The 16,360-nt window shown below is 44.6% G+C and overlaps 1 protein-coding gene across 2 annotated transcripts in view; it reads left to right on the top strand.

The window, feature by feature from the left end:
• The window catches only part of rreb1a (ras responsive element binding protein 1a), a 59,253-nt gene that overhangs the window by 36,379 nt on the left and 6,514 nt on the right, over positions 1-16,360 (top strand). For both annotated transcript variants that reach the window (XM_065948565.1, XM_065948566.1), the window contains 14 exons: positions 299-368; positions 1,595-1,684; positions 1,931-2,094; positions 8,311-8,446; positions 8,574-8,722; positions 10,303-10,492; positions 10,882-11,193; positions 11,520-11,991; positions 12,090-13,785; positions 14,123-14,307; positions 14,401-14,583; positions 14,863-15,024; positions 15,163-15,327; positions 15,858-15,979. In XM_065948565.1, coding sequence (XP_065804637.1) covers positions 299-368; positions 1,595-1,684; positions 1,931-2,094; positions 8,311-8,446; positions 8,574-8,722; positions 10,303-10,492; positions 10,882-11,193; positions 11,520-11,991; positions 12,090-13,785; positions 14,123-14,307; positions 14,401-14,583; positions 14,863-15,024; positions 15,163-15,327; positions 15,858-15,979 — 4,096 coding nt within the window. The remainder of the gene's footprint in view (positions 1-298; positions 369-1,594; positions 1,685-1,930; positions 2,095-8,310; positions 8,447-8,573; positions 8,723-10,302; positions 10,493-10,881; positions 11,194-11,519; positions 11,992-12,089; positions 13,786-14,122; positions 14,308-14,400; positions 14,584-14,862; positions 15,025-15,162; positions 15,328-15,857; positions 15,980-16,360) is intronic.

Below are 16,360 nucleotides of genomic sequence, written 5' to 3'. Positions count from 1 at the left end.
CAGGAAAAAAAAAGTGATAATGTCAGTTTTGGTCATGAAAGGAGAGTTGATTCAGTTGATTAAAAATCTGAATGTCTGTGTTATAGATCAAATCTTTCCAATCATTTCAACATCTAATTAATGCAGGAAGATGCCACAATCAGCCTTCAAGGATATAAAATATGATGACATTAATAAAGAGTAGCTAATTAAACAAAAAAATAAAAACTATATTCTCTTTTTGGATCGACACAAAAAATATGTGTTCAAGCTGACATCGTCATGGCAATGCTAACGCTTCCTGTTTCTCTGTTTTAAGCCCCTCCCCCAGCAAGTCGCTCACTGCAGCGATGAGAGCCCCTCCTAGCCGCAACGCACGACGCACCCAGGTACATAAACAAAAATACAATAATACATACTTTTATGTTCTTAACATTTATGACATTTTCTTTTCCTATCCCCTCTCTAATTATCCCCTCCTTGCCTCCTCTTTTTGTCCTCCTCTCGCGTCCTTACTCTCCTTATTTACTCTCTCTTTCCCCACTTGTTTTGTCCTTTCCAGTTTACCTCTTCCTCTCATTTTACCCATTCCTCTCCTCTCCTTATTAACTTTCCTTGTGTTCTCCCCTTGTCTTCCTCTTCTCTTCCTTACTAACTACTCCTCCCCCTTTTGTCCTTTTTCTATTTACCTCCTCTTGTACCTTTCCTCTTCTCTCCTAGCATCCTCTCCTTGTCTCCTCTCCTTGTCTTCCTCTCATCTCCTTATCTACACATTTTCCACTTCTTTATCCCAATTTATTTTCCTCTCTTTTTTTTCTTCTTGTACTCTTTCATTTTCTTTTCTTCTCTCATTTTCCTTGATTCCTCTTTCCTACTTATTTTGACTCCTTAACTCCTCCTTTCTTCTCATAATTTCTTTCCTCTTTGCTCCTCGCTTCATTTTTGCCTCATCATTGTGGTACATTTTCCCCTCTTGCCTCCCACCATGCACTGCAGCATTCCACATCTCTTCATCACTTCCTTTAGCTCAAACAGGAAAAGAGGAAGTGCTGCTTCCCTGCTAAGTGTGTGTGTGTGTAACTGTGAATGTGAATGTGTTTGTGTGTGTGTGTGTGTGTGTGTGTGTGTGTGTGTTGTTGTATATGTGTGTGTGCTTTAAATTATAGAGATTGTTTTCCCATACTTTCCTCACATAATGACCAGTGCAGAACAACGTGTTTATGTTTAAGAAACAGGGTTCTCTCACATGATTGGTCAGCTGAAATCATGTTAAACTGAAGTCAGTAGTGTAACTTTAAACTGTTAAGCTTTAAAGGAAAAGTCCCCTGTTTCTGTGTCTATTTATTGTTGTCAAATTTCAAAACACAAAAGGTAGTAGTCTAGTATTTTTATTGGCGGATGAATCCAAATTTGTTCCTCTGCTGAGCATTTGAGACAGCAGGATGGTGTGTATAGGATTAGGTCATACAGCCTGTGTGTTTATTGTAAAGAAGGAACAACAGTGTGTCTCATTTATGTGTTTTTAATGTGCAGCGATGGAGCCCTGTGGCCCAGAGGCACATTTTGAATAACATTTGTCTGGTTATATACAGTATTTTGTTTTTTTTTGTAACAGGACACCAAAGACGAAAGCTCAGCTTTTATATGTCCGCTGTGTGACAAGAACTGTCAATCACAACACCAGCTCACCATGCACATTAGACAGGTATGTAAGAACTGTACTAAAGTTGTCAACAGTTTTCATATTTTTCGTTACAGAGGGTTAAAAAATATACAGTGAACAATATTCTGTGAGAAAAAGAGGTAGCACAAAGGTCATAAATGATGTACCTCTTAAACTTGAACTGTTTTTGTAGGGATTAGGCCACTGTCATGCCTGCGTTACGTAGTCGTGTCGGCGGTGGTTCTTCTTCTGTGGTGGCTGTAAAGTGACATTCTTACCTCTCTGCAGCACAATGCAGACGCCGGAGCGTCGGATCACTCCTGCAGCATCTGTGGGAAGTGCCTGAGCTCGGCCTCGTCGCTGGACAGGCACATGCTGGTCCACAGCGGGGAGAGACCCTACAAATGTAACGTCTGTGGACAGACCTTCACCACCAACGGCAACATGCACAGGTGCGCACACGCACACACAAATAAACACATACAAGTGTAAACGTACTTTGTTCATCCAGAGCAACAATCATGACCCTGTGGTTTTTTTAATACAAAGCTGCATCATTTGGCTTCTGAGGCGTTTTTAGGAAGGATGTTGTGTGATGTTCTGTGATTTTGCAGTTCCTAGAGTGGCCACTAGAGGCTGTCTCCTGCAGTGAGCCAAACCCCATAGAGCCGCATGTTAAAATGTCCAACTTTACAGCAGAAATGAACATGTTTCCAGCCTGATACAAAAACAGTTTCTCTCTTAATGACAACTGTAAGGACAGAATTTTTTGTTTACATCATAGAAGGCTTAAAGTGATGTAGAATTAGGGGCGTGGCCTCTTTTAGTGACAGGTGGGAGCTGCTAGGTGTCAACTCAGCCAATTCAGTCATTGGACTTAGCCTCTTGCGATGCATGTATGTATATGGTTATTTCTCGCTTCATCAAAAATAAGATGGCAATGTCCAAAATGCCAAACAAAATAAAAAAGATTTTTGCTACAAGTTGGAAAAAAAAAAACCCACACAGTGACTTCATTACTGGTCATTAATCCCTAAATTTTGTAAACAAGAACAAATGAAAAAACACACAAATTATTGCACACAGACTGCCTGTACGTTAGTGTGTAACAACTGAAAACACACACCCACACACACACAATCACAATCACACTCGCACACACTCATGCGTAACCTCAGGCAGAGGAAGTAAGCGTTTAACCCAGTCCCAAGTCAACCATGATGGGAGCACAAAACCCAAACTGGTCCTGACTCTGTGTACTGCTATGTGTGTGTGTTGGGGTGTGGGTAGCACAGGAAATGGGAAGACAACTTTAAACTATCCATCACACACACACACACACACACACACACACACACACACACACACACACACACACACACACACACACACACACAGAACAACGCCCAGTCATTTATTATCAGTGAAGTCCAGCCTCTACCGTCAGACTCAACTGTCCCTAAAGTCATTTGTGTGTGTGTGTGTGTGTGTGTGCTGTTAACCTACATCTTGAATCTTGTCTGACCTTCACTGACCTCTGCTTAAAACCTCACATGTATTAAAACAGACCAAATCTGACCAATCAAAGGAGAATTTATCACAAACAAACACATTGAAAACAACTGAAATTAGCAGAAAGAAAACCCCAAAAGTTTTTGCCTCAGACTCAGCAGCATGGTTTGTTTTATTTTCAAACAGAAGGAATGGTTTGAAACATGCAGCGTTTCAATGTTGGTTTGGGACAAAAAGGCGAATGTTTTGTGCTCTCTCAGACTCTCTCTTCTCTGTGATGGTATGAGGAGATGTGGGCAGGATGGAATGACTGTAGGCTGAGAGACAGAGATGTCACAGCAGTTTTCTTCCCAAGTTTGCCTCTGTGCTCTTCTCCTGTTTCCTGTTGTGTTACAATGAGTGTGTTTACATGGACTTTACTGCCCTGGTTATGAGTGGCTTATACTGTGGCTTAGCAATATTACAGGGACCTTTGTGTTAAAAGAAGATGCTGCTGAGGGAAATACATTTTCTTTTTAGACGCTTCTTCTTCTTCTTCTGCATTGTTCACCTGTTAGCTTCCTACTGCTGATCAGGTTGAGTAAAATGCTTTTTGCGAGCTTTTTTGTTTCTTTGTAAACGATCATACAAGAGTGCTGAGAGTGATTCAGAACAGTACAGTTGTAGTTCTGGTGCGTTTTTATCTTGGCTCTTTGCAGTTACATGACTCTCTCCTTTCCTTCGTCTCTGCTAAAAGACAAACTGAACTCACACTGATGGAAAAACACAACCTCCTGCAGGCCGCCGACGTTCTGGATGCTGATTTCCATCAACACACCCTGGAAACAGCTGCATCATTTTCCCACAATCCTGAGAACAATTAGGAATTCAAAACACAGACTGAGAAGAACTGCACCTTTTTAATTTTGTGATAATTCACAATACAAACTAGATAAAAGCAGAAATATATAGAGGGAGGAGACGAGTCAAGTCTACATGCGAGGCCTGAGTTCACACGCTGCTGTAGGAAAATAAAGAGGAGGCCTGTGTGGATGGAAAAGAGGAGCAGAGGGAGGGGAGGAATTCATTTTGCAGCAGAGCATCCTTTGAAATGTGAAACACGAGATTTTCCTACTCTTCAGACATGCAGAGAGGAAGATGAAGGGAGGGAGAAAAAGAGGGAGAGAGATGAGTTCGATGTAGGCGACGGACGGAAAGAGTCATGTGTGAAGAATTTCCAGCCTGGTTTGGCAAAATCTGAAATGTTTTGTTGCCTATTAAGGAGACGAATTTAGAGAAATTACGTAAAAACAAACAAAAAAAAAAGCTTGTGACCCAACAGGAGGAGAGGCATGTTGGAGGGAAACGTAATATGTGCTAAAAAAGAGAATCCATTCTGCAGGAAAGCATCACTGAAATGTGAAACTAGTTTTTCTGTTTTTTTTTTTCTGCAAGCACCCAAAGGCATCATGGTAGGAAGAGATGAATATTGGAACCAAGGCAAGGAGAGGAAAACCTCTAGGAAGGTAGCAGACAAAGAGAGGACACAACTTTTAACTTTTAACTTTTTCTGTCATTCATCAAATATAAAGTTATATTAAAGAAGTTATGATAAGAATTTTTCAAAACCTGTAAAAAAAAAAAAAAAAAAAAAAAAAAATTTAACTTCTGTGAGAGAAAACGATAAAAAGGGATTTCTGTTTGAGGTTTAATTTGCACAAATTTGTTATCTCATCTTGGCCAAATTTTAAAACTGTATAAAACTTAAAAATGACCAAAAACTCAAATTGTTACTTTTTCAGTTTTAAAGAGATAAATATTAAACGAAGAAGACACAGTAATGAATCCCAGATGTAGAGACGCAGAGAGCAGCATCACATGAGCCGGCTTCTCTCGGCCTCCCGGCTGCTCTGTTGTGAGGCCGCGGGGCCTGGTTGCCATGGCGAGGCATCCCATTAGCCTATTATGGGCTGGCAGCGGTATGTGAGCTTGGATTGGCTCTCTGTGTCTGCTGCAAATTTCAGCCGAGCGAGGAAGAGAGGAGCTGAGAAAGTTCAGCTCATCCCTCTGCCTCTCTGCACATCCTTCTTTCCTTTCCTCGATTCCTTTCCTATACTTCCTTCACTTTCTCAGAGGGAAATCCCTCCCCTCCCCTCCCCTCTCCTCTCGTCTGTTAGGTGTTAGACTCTGATTCCTGCTCAGATAACATGTGTCAGACTGTGAAGGCTGACTCAACAGCGCCCCTGTGGTGATGTAGAGGCACTGCAGGCAGGAGGTCAAACTAGTACATTGTGTTACTGCTCTGCTGTGTGTGTACTGCTACTTTTACTTATGCTACCACAGAGGATTGCAGTAGTAGTGAGTTGATTGGCTTATCAAGTCAAAAGAAGTTGATATTGTGGTGCATAATTCTGATTATTTATATTTATATTTATTTACAAGAAAACAACCCTTGGCTGCATGCCATCCCCCACTCTCTCCTCCCAACATTTACTGTCTCTCTTAAGCAGATAATGCAGAAATGACCTTTGCAGCAGACTGCTTATTCAGCAAAACATTTTAAATCAGGTTTTAATGAAAACAATTAAAATATATGTTATATATAACTCTGCAATCAAACATGTCATTTAAGCAGTTTAAACATGCAGAGTATAATAAAATACTCAGAGTAAAATAAAGAAGAAATAATAATAAAATAATCAAGAGTTGTTGTTTTGTGGCAGTGATTATGAAGAAAATCTTCAACTGACACGTTCTACAGTGGAAATCGATGGTTGCTCGGTACATTGTTTAGGAAAAAAACAGTTTCCAGTGTATTCAAATATAATTTCATCTCTTCCTCTCAAAAGAAACAGACTGTCTACAGCAATGCAGTACGGCCTCTGCTCTGCAACAAGAGTTAGTCAATTATTTTATTTGTCTTAGTGTTTGACAGACTCTTCGTTGAGGTGCACATACCTTTAGATGTCGAAGTAGTTCCAAATATCAACATATTTAACATTTTGTTCAACTTTTTTGACTTCTTCTACGACTAATACTTCTACTTTGAATATACTGCATTAATGCCATTTTTGCTTGTTAATTTGTGTTTGTGTGTTTGAGCAGCTGTTGTGCAGTCAAACACACACACACACACACACACACACACACACACACACACACACACACACATGCAGCAGGATTGTCTCTCTGCTGACTTTGCACATTTCCTGCTCTCTGATTGGTCAGTTTGGGGGTCACAGTACATTTTGGGCCAAGAAGACTTTGCTCCCTCAACATCCCGCCTCCTCCTCTTCCTCCTGTGATCTGATTGGTTATTAAGTAACTTCCTGTCAGCTGGTCTCAGGTCTGCCGACTGTCAGGACCTCTTATGGGTGTCCGGCCTGATGCCTGTTAGTTTATTAATAGCAGAATACATCCAATCCCACCTCCTCCTCCTCCTCTGTGTCACTTTTCCTCTCCTTTCCTCTCCTCTCCTCTCCTCTTCTGTCCTTTCCTTCTTGTGTCAACTTGCTTTTCCTCCTCCCCTATTGTCTATCCTTTTCTCCTTTCTTTCCTCTATCCTTACCTTCCTCCTCATCTTTTTCTTGCAAGTCCTTTCCTTTCATTCCATTTTCTTTCCCTCACTCCTCTCCTCCTGTGTCTTTCCCTTGCCTTGTCCCCTCTATCCTTTAATTTTCTCTGCCTCATTTTGTTTCCTTACATTTAATCTCATTTTTATCCTTATTTTCTTTCCCGTCCCTTCCTCTCTGTCTCTCCTCTCTTTTCCTTTTTTCCACCTCCTCTCATCTACTTAACTATTTAGCTTTCATCATCTCTTCCTCTTTTCTTTCCTTACTTCCTCTCCTTTCCCCCTCAGTGTGTCCTTCCATCCTCTCCACTCCTCTCCTCTCCTGTTTGAACTCCTGTAAACCGACACCTGTGCTAAGGCCACATGCTAGCTAGCCATGTGACCTTTATACTCACACTAAAATAGCAACACATGCTAACTGCCTGCACACTTTCTCACGCTTCTCCCAACACCTGAACCGAATCACATACTCTTACCAGACGATCACAAGAGTGCAGCAAACACACAATCTCCATCTTTCTTTCTTTCTTTGTGTCTTTTCTTTTTTTGTTACTTGTATATCTGTAGCTCTATTTCTTTTTCTTTTGTATTTTTTTTTGTTTCTCTTTCTTTCTTTCTTTCTGTTTCTGTTCCTGTTTCATAATATTGGTGTCTGAGTCTGTGAATTCACATTGCATTACAGAGAGCACGGCATAGACACAGTCAGACATGCACGCACATAACAACAAAGTGGTGCGCCCCCCCACTGGCTCCCCACCCCCCCACAACACCTTCCCAACATTCTTATTGAAGGTGAAACGTCACAGGGATGTAAATATCGCACCTTGAAACAGCAGTCTGAACAGAGCTCTTATTTTTCCTTTCAATAAAAAATACTTATATTTAAAGTATCAAGTTTTTCCTTTCTGCATTACCGAGTTTATCGACCAATGACCTTTTGAAGGAAGTTGTTATCATGACAACGAGAGCATGATCACTTCATGCTTTAACCTGAAGCCCCTCCTCCCTCTGCCTCTCATACGCTGAACTGTGTGTGTCATTATGTGATAATTGAACATACATTCAGATTATTACAGGCCTGTGTGTGTGTGCGCTTGTCTGTATGTGTGTGTGTTGCTCCACATTCCCAGCTGATTAGGTCGGATCAGAGACTAACAACAGGTTTAACCTCTGGTTATGATTTATATCCTGCAGAGCAAGTTTAAATGAATCAATTATAACAAAAGTCTTCTGCTCTCACTCACTCCCCAGAATCCTTTGTAACTATCAGCTGTTTAATGTCCACACATGTGATTTAAACAAGAGGTATTTTGTTTGTGACTTACACAAAACAATCAGTTTTTTATGTGTTTTTCAATCGATTGATCTTAAGCTACCCCCAATCCTCAAATTTGCTAACCTAACCTAAATGAAAAGAAGTAGTTTGACATTGGGATGAAGAGAAACAAAAAGAACAAAGCAACCACCAGTGTAATACAGTTACTCGTTACCACCACAGAGGCCGCCAAAGACAACAAAACAGATCTTTGAGACTTACTCCACAGTTTGTTGTTTTGTAGGTTTCCAAAAGTAAAACTAACCTCAGGCTCTTATTCTTCTTTCTCAGACACATGAAGATCCATGAAAAGGACCCGGCCAGCGGTCTGCTCCCCGTCAGCCCCCCCTCCCCAACCAAACGTCGCCGTCCGTCTGTCAAGAGGAGGCTGGAGGAGGAGAATGGAGAGGAGCCGCCGAATAAGAAGGTACAAACTCGCACATTTACTTGATTTTTATCGTGTGTAGAACAATGCAGTGGTGTTCATTGTGTTAATGTCTGTGTGTGTGTGTGTGTGTGTGTGTGTGTGTGTGTGTGTGTGTGTGTGTTTTCAGGTGGTGGAGGATGCGGCGTCAGAGGAATTGGCAGCTGCAGTTCGAGGAGCCGAGGAGGAGCTGCTGCCCTGTCCAATCTGCTTCAAGACCTGCAGCTCCAGACTGGAACTGGATGCACACATGGACGCACATCCCGACACTGCATTAAGGTACACACACAAAGACACTGTATGTTTTTAATCATGAAGGAAAATAAGAAGGCAATTAAGAACTCAGGAAAGACAAAATAAAAGTAGAGGAAAGGAAGCAAAAAATGAAGTAAAAATCAGAGACGGTGAAATAAAAGGAGCTGGAAGAAACAAATCCAATTTGAAAATATGGAAATAAAGAATAAGGAAACAAAGAAATTGAGTAACAGAAAGGGATTCAGGGAATGAATTAAGAAAAGAGGTGTAGGAGAGAGGAAATATAACCGGAGGACCGAAGAAAGAAGAGTAGAGGCAAAAATGGAAAGAAAAGAAATCAGAAAAGAGTAAAAGAAAGAACTGACACTGACAGAAAAAAAAGTGTAAAGAAAGTAAGAAAACCAAAAGAAACAAACTTTGTAAAGAAAGGGAAAGAAGAAAAGGAAAAAAAGAACAAAGAGAGAAATAGAGCGGTGCTGAGCTCGTTATGGAGGAAGGCAGGAATATTTAGCTGTAAATCCTCACTAATCAGCCGGTAAGAGGATCGACTGAACTGAAGGGAGGAGAGCGAGGATGGAGGGATGAAGAGGGAGGGAGGGAGGGAGGGATGGAAAAGGGGGTGGGGGTGACTCTCTAACTGACAGTTGGGGAGAATGAGGGATGGAGAGAGGAGCCAAAAGAACAGCAATAATTGGTGATAATTATTCAAATGGCTACAGAGTTAGCATCAGATACTGTGTCAGACTTATTATCTGGACATAAAAAGGAGGAGCATGAGAGAGGAGATGCTCGGGAAGGATGGAGACAAATGAGAGAGGAGGTGCAGAGTAAAGGAGGAGATTAAAGGAGAAAGAAGAGGAAGGAGCTGATGAGGTGGGATGGGAGGAGGAAGAGGAGGGATAAGGCTGAAGGGTGGAGGAGGAGCAGGAAGAGGGGGGTGATGGAGATTTCAACAAGTGCTGGTCCACATATGGTCCTCTGTGTTCCCCCTCTTCTGTCTCAAAAAAAATCCTCTTCTGAGGTGATAGAGGGGATTAAACTCACACACACACACACACACACACACACACACACACACACACACACACACACACACACACACACACACACACACACACACACACACACACACACACACACACACACACACACACACACACACACACACACACACACACACACACACACACACACACACACACAGGAGGTGATAAGAATGTGTGACTGTGACCGACACTGAGCAGCTGTCCTCACAGCACTTAACGAGAGCAGGAGCAGCACCGACACCAACACCGGGGGTTATCTCTCTCTCTCTCTCTCTCTCTCTCTCTCTCTCTCTCTCTCTCTCTCTCTCTCTCTCTCTCTCACACACACAGACGAACTGACATTGAACCATTAATTACAAGTCATTTTGGAGTCATAAATGTGCCAGAAATAATGACAAAATAAATGTGAGAATTTTAGGACAACTGATTTAGACAAAGTGTTGAGTTTTAGAGTCAACTTCTTTTCTTTTTTTTTTTTTTTGATTTCATGCTTTGGGTAAATCCTCCAATCACCAAAGTATTAAATCGTGAAGTGCTTCTCTTGTTGCGTGTCTGCAGGTGCGATATCTGCTGCCTATCTTTCCGAACCCACCGTGGCATGTTGCGTCACAACGCCGGGGTTCATAAGCTCCTCCCCCAGGACCCCAGTGGACGCCCCTTCATCCAGAACAACCCCTCCATCCCGACCGGCTTCAACGACCTCGCCTTCATCGACTTCTCCTGCAAGAAGTTCGCTCACATCGCACAGGTATTAACTTTGAGTCAACTCTGCGAGAGAAAAGGAGTCTTGTCAGTGCCGGGTATTTTGAAAGGATATTAAACATCTCCTACCGGTTGGGAGTAGCTGATAGGGCCATAATTGTCAATCACTCAGTTCACACTACACAACTGACAACAAGTGATAGGGCTGAAATTCATCCCTATTTAAAAAGTCGTGCAACTTAAAATCAGCTCTAAATCAGCCTGATATCGGACAGTGAACACCCGGCTTCATCTTGTGATGTGAAAAGAATGAAGTGTGGTGCTCTTAGAGTTTTTGTTTCAGATTGATGTAAAAACAACTGGAAGGACTATATCTGTAAATCAGTCCCATTCCTTTTATATTTTGTAATTTCTAAAACTTTCATTCTCTTCAAGGTCTGGTGTGAGACAAACCTCCGTCGCTGCATCAGTAAGTTCCATCGGTTCGTCTGCGATTGCTGCGACAAAGCGTTCCCCCTCCACTCTGCGTTGGAGCTCCATAAAATCACGTCCCACTCTGAAAAAGCCAACGACGCTGACACGCAGGAGGCCGAGGCCGAGGCCGAGGATGAAGAGGAGGACGAGGACGAGGACGAGGACGAGGACGTAGCTGACAAAACGATTGGTCCAGAGAACGAGGAGAAAGAGGTCCTGCATGCAGAGCAGTCCGGCTTCTTGGAAGGGCTCGGCCTGCAGCACATCTCTACGGTACAAATCAGAACTCAAGTCCATTTTAATTCATCACAGATTAAGAGGATGGCAGAAATAGGAAATAATTTGTTAAAGTAAAAATGCACAACTAAATTCAGTACAAAGGAAACATTTATATAATAAAATAAATGAGTTGTTGGCTTAGTTTTCCTATGTATGTGTTATATTCTGAAGATAAAAAGTCATTATTTGTTTTATTGCAATAGTCAGTATGGATTTGAATGCAATAATATCATGTGATAAAGGTGTCTTTTTTCAAATCTAGTATATTAAGGCCTTGGTCACTTCCTCCCTCTTCTGATGATGCTGTTTTTCTCTCTCAGGTGAAGTCTGGTCCCACAGACGATGAGATTCATCAGGCTCACCTGGACAGCATCAAGGTGATCCACGTGGAGCCTCCCTCCTTTAGCCTCCCCCAGGAGCCGGCCTCCGCCTACCTCTCTGGAGGACTGGGGCTGACTCTGGGACTCGGTGTGGGGGGTCTGGCTGCCCTCAGCATCCCGCTCCTGGAGGCGTCTGGCTCCGCCTCCACCCTGCAGGGCCTCACCCAGCGCGACGCCCTCAGCCTCCTCTCCCTTCAGCCGTTCCCCACAGGCCTCCTTCTGCAGCCTGAAGGGGGCGCTGCCACCGGGAGCGCAGTCTCATCTGGCGCTAAACCCGGGGAGGCGGGAGGAGCCGGGATCATGGAGCTGGCCGACATCCAGCAGATCCTTCAAGTGGCAAGTGCAGCGCCCAATCAGATGGGACTGACCCTCCCACCTCTCGCCAAAGCTCCGGGATTTGCTGGAAGTCAAGGTGGGTGGTCGGCTGGAGCTTCATGTTGAGATGTTTGTCAATCAGTCCATCAGTTATGAGAATAAAAAAACTATTCTGACTCTTTGTCCCTCCTGCAGGTCTGGTTCAGGGTCAGAAGGCGATGCCTCCATTGAAACCCAAACCTCCCATCACCCCTCGCTCCAGCCTCACAGCCAACACCCCTCCCCCCCTTCAGAGCTCCCAGCAGGCCTCTCTTGGCTGCATCAGCCCGAGCCTGCCTCCCCCCACCCCCACTCTCTTCAAAACTCCCTCCTCCTCAGCCGGTAACGGAGGGCAGCTGGACGCAGAGTGTATGGGTGACGCTCACACGCCTCTGTCGGACTCGCCGCCAGCTGTGACCACAGCAGTGCATGAGGAGGCGGGGCTAAGTGGGAGGAAACCGGGAACCAAAGCTGGAAACAACGCCGGCTCGGCTAAAGGTTCGTTCCCATGCAGATTCTGCGACCAGGTGTTCTCCTTCTCCGGCGTCCTGCAGGCTCACATGCGCTTCCATCTCGGCATCCTTCCTCATCAGTGCAACATCTGCGACTACGTGGCGCCGGACAAAGCCACGCTGATCCGACACCTGCGGACACACAGCGGCGAGAGACCATACGTCTGCCGGGTCTGCCATTACCCGTTCACTGTCAAGGCTAACTGTGAGCGCCACCTCAGGAAGAAGCATGCCAAGACCTCGAGGAAGGACATCGAGAAAAACATCAAGTATGTCACTTCCACCACCACGGCCAACATCGCTGCAGCCATAACCGCGGTAACAACCACCACCACGGATACGGAGACTGGCTGCACCGGAGCAGAGACCACCTGCAGGTTCTGCGGCGAGGACCTGAAGAGCTACCGGGCACTGCAGATCCACCTGCGAACGCACAACGGCTGTCAGAGGAAGCCGTTTGAGTGCCGGCGCTGTGGTGCCGCCTTCCTTGCCAAACGGAACTGCATCCACCACCTGCTGAAGCAGCACCCCGAGGTGCAGGAGAGAGAGATCGAGGATCACATCGCCACACTCCTGCCTGCCACTCAGTCCGCCTCCGCCGCTGGCCCGGTCCCAGCGGCCGCAGTGGCTAAGTTGTCGCTGAACGGGATAAGTCCGCCTGCAGTTCAGGCGCTGCAGGCAGTGAAGGTGGAGGACGTGGTTTATCCTGCTGAACTGGACCAGCCGCTCGACTTCTCTGCCAAAGGTCGCAGCAGCCAAGCGGGGTCTCCTGGAGTCAAACTGGAGAGCGTCTCCCCAACCTTCGACTGCTCTGCCATCGACCAGCCCATCGATCTGTCCATCCCCAGCAAGAGGCAGCGGAGAGAGGCGGCAGGCGTAGAGAGGAGGGAGATAAAGATGGAGCAGGGCGGCAACAGCATCGAGCAGCCGATTCTTTCAAAGGAGGAGAAAACTGGAATCGCTCTGCCTCCTCTCCACCCTCACCCCCAGCTTGGCTGCTACCAGCTCCCCCCTGGATCCACCCCTCCCCCGGCCTCCCTCCCCAACATCAGCAACTCCACCCGAGCTCAGCGCCTCAAACCTTTGCTCCCCAAACCAAGCTCCTCCACCACCACCACCACCTCCTCTCCCTCCTCCACCACCACCCACAAGGAGCTGCCTCCTCTGGCTTCAATCGCTCAGATCATCCACTCCGTCTCTGGAGTTCCGGACCTGCTGAAGAGAGAGGATGGGAAGCCACAGGGTGGAGTCTCTTCTCAGGGTGAATCTGCTGCAGCTGCACCCGGAGCCTCCGCTGCTCCTGAGACACAAAGTGAAGACACGACAGAAGGATCCAGCAGGTACGAGAGCTCCATTAACGACCCAAAACTTCTTTAAGATAACTTTTTTAAGCAATGCTGTTATCCTCTGCTTGGAAAATATAACTTAAACATTTGTTACTAACACATTTGAAGTAAATATTTTTTTCAGAAGTGTGTTTTTTAACAATGTAAGCTCGATCATTTATTCTAAAATTCTGACGTTTTATAGTTTATCGTTTCAAAAATAGGTTGGACTATAAATCTGGTTCCTAGACTTTTTAACTTTTAAGTTCAGTAAAAACATTTCCTAATTCGACCACCAGATGGCGCCCCAGTATAAGTCTAAAACTGAGCTGTGAATTTTTCTGTCTGACAGAAAGCGAAGCAGGAAGAAGCCGGCCGCCCTGTCAGTGAAGGAGAAAGCTGCTGTGAGTAGCAGCGGCATAGACCTGGAGTCCAGCGGGGAGTTCGCCAGCGTGGAGAAAATGCTCGCCACCACGGACGCCAATAAGTTCAGCACGTACCTGCAGACTGGAGCTGCCGACCTCGGAGCAAAGAGAGGTAAGAAAAGACACTATTATACACTCACAACTAAAAAAAAACAAAACAAAAAAAGAAACAGGGAGGCTTAATTTAAATCCTCCCTTCTGTCAGACGTGGACAAATCAGGAGGAGCAGAGGAGAAGGAGGAGGGGAAGCCTGTGGCTGCGGTGGGGCCGCAGTCGAAAGGGAAGAAGAACGCCTACTCCAACTCTGTGCAGAAGATGACATGTCCCTTCTGCCCCCGAGTGTTCCCCTGGGCCAGCTCGCTGCAGAGACACATGCTGACACACACAGGTAACACACCGAAATGACACACCCAGACACACACACGCACAATCACATCACACAGATGACTTATGACTTAGGTCAGAAATAAAGTGTTTCCATCAAAGGCAGACAAAGGTCTCAACGGCCCCAATCAGTAATAATACATCTCTGTACACATTTTCTGCTAGTTTTCTGTCCAGATTTCTCCTTCATGTTTTTCTTTTCTTTTCTTTTTTTAAATGCACATAAAAGAAGTCTGTTTTCTTGATGTCCGTCCCCTCACTTGAATCCTTTGTTTCTTCTCAGGCCAAAAACCTTTCCCCTGTCCGAAGTGCGACGCCTTCTTCTCCACCAAATCAAACTGTGAGCGCCATCTGCTGAGAAAACACGGCGTCACGCACCGAACGCTGCGACGCAACGGCTCACTCAGCAAGAAGGACGGAGAGGACGGTTCGCAGGACAGCGCAGGTTGGAGCACAAAACATCCAAACTTTCAACGCATGACGCTGATTACCTGCGTTTAAGAGACACTGTTTTAACCTGGAGACTCCTCTCGTGTTGATTGTGTTGTGCTGATTTTGTTCTGTGTGATGTTGTGTCGTGCAGAGAGTCAGTCAGAGAACGAGCAGCTCACACCAGATGCACAAAACCACGGCAACACCACCCCCTCTTCAGAATTAAGCCCCGCCCCCACAGCGGAGAGTCCCTCTTCATCTGAGCAAGAAAGGGAGGGACCCACAACGCCTAGCCCCAGCCACAAATCAAGTCAAGGTAAGTCTTTAGAAACTGCAAGCTAAGCTAGCTTAGTACTAATAAAGATTTTTTTCTATAATTGTTCAGGTCATTCTCTCGGGCTAGGATCTTAATTTTGAGTTTTCTTTGTCCTCTTTGAAAATAAACTTCTACTCTGTGAGACTTTTGAAGGTTTGGTTTGATAAAAAAACACATTTGGAGACATTTTCTTGTGCTTAAGAAAATGTTAATTTTATATACTGAACTGTTAACTAGTTAAAGGGTAAAAAGTATTTTTATTCAAAATTCACTGCAACATAAACTGGGTTACCTTGCCGACTTCTGTTTCATGTAAAGAAAAGTTTATAGTGTAAAATATTTGTCGTTATATATTTGTTGTTTGTTTCCCCAGTGCAATTTCCTGTGTTGTCTGTCTTTTGTTAAGAGAATAAAAGCGGAAATTTGTCTTTTTTTTTTTATGTTAGTTGCTGTACAGATCCTTTGATTTTTTATCATAAATGATTACACCATGTGTTGATGATATTGACCGTTGTTGCTTTACTCTGCAGGTGGCAGTCCAGCTTCCATTGTTGCAGAGCAGCAGGAACCAAACACCACAGATCAGACAGACCAGCAGGGGGCGCCAGAGACCAGAGCAGGAAAACAGCCTCAACAGAGCAACAGCACCAAGGTAACACACCTGAGCCCGCCATCGTTGTTTATTACACGAATATTGTGTTAGCTAGAAACTCATCAGGCAGCAGCAGACCAGCAACTCCGGTGTTCTGTGAGGTAATATCTCTGTTTTATGAATGAAGTCTGGTGTGTTTGTAGACAGAGATAAGCACCTGTGTGTTTAACTAAGGTCTGTCCCTGTAGGGATCCTTCTGTTATATTGACCCTTTGAATAACAATCATCTTTTAGTTAACAAATACATTTTCAATGACGCAGTTCACCCACAGGGTTGCATTACAGCCATCATAGCCTGTTTTAGTGCTGCAGGCTGAAGAAGTCTCCTGGGGCTATTCCAAAACATTTACATTTTCTTTAGTCATTTAGACCCCAAAATAT

This window comes from Labrus bergylta, chromosome 20 (genome assembly GCF_963930695.1).
Source record: "Labrus bergylta chromosome 20, fLabBer1.1, whole genome shotgun sequence".
Lineage (NCBI taxonomy): Eukaryota > Metazoa > Chordata > Actinopteri > Labriformes > Labridae > Labrus > Labrus bergylta.
The sequence above is the reverse complement of the archived record's forward strand: the minus strand, read 5'-3'. Positions and strand labels throughout refer to the sequence as shown.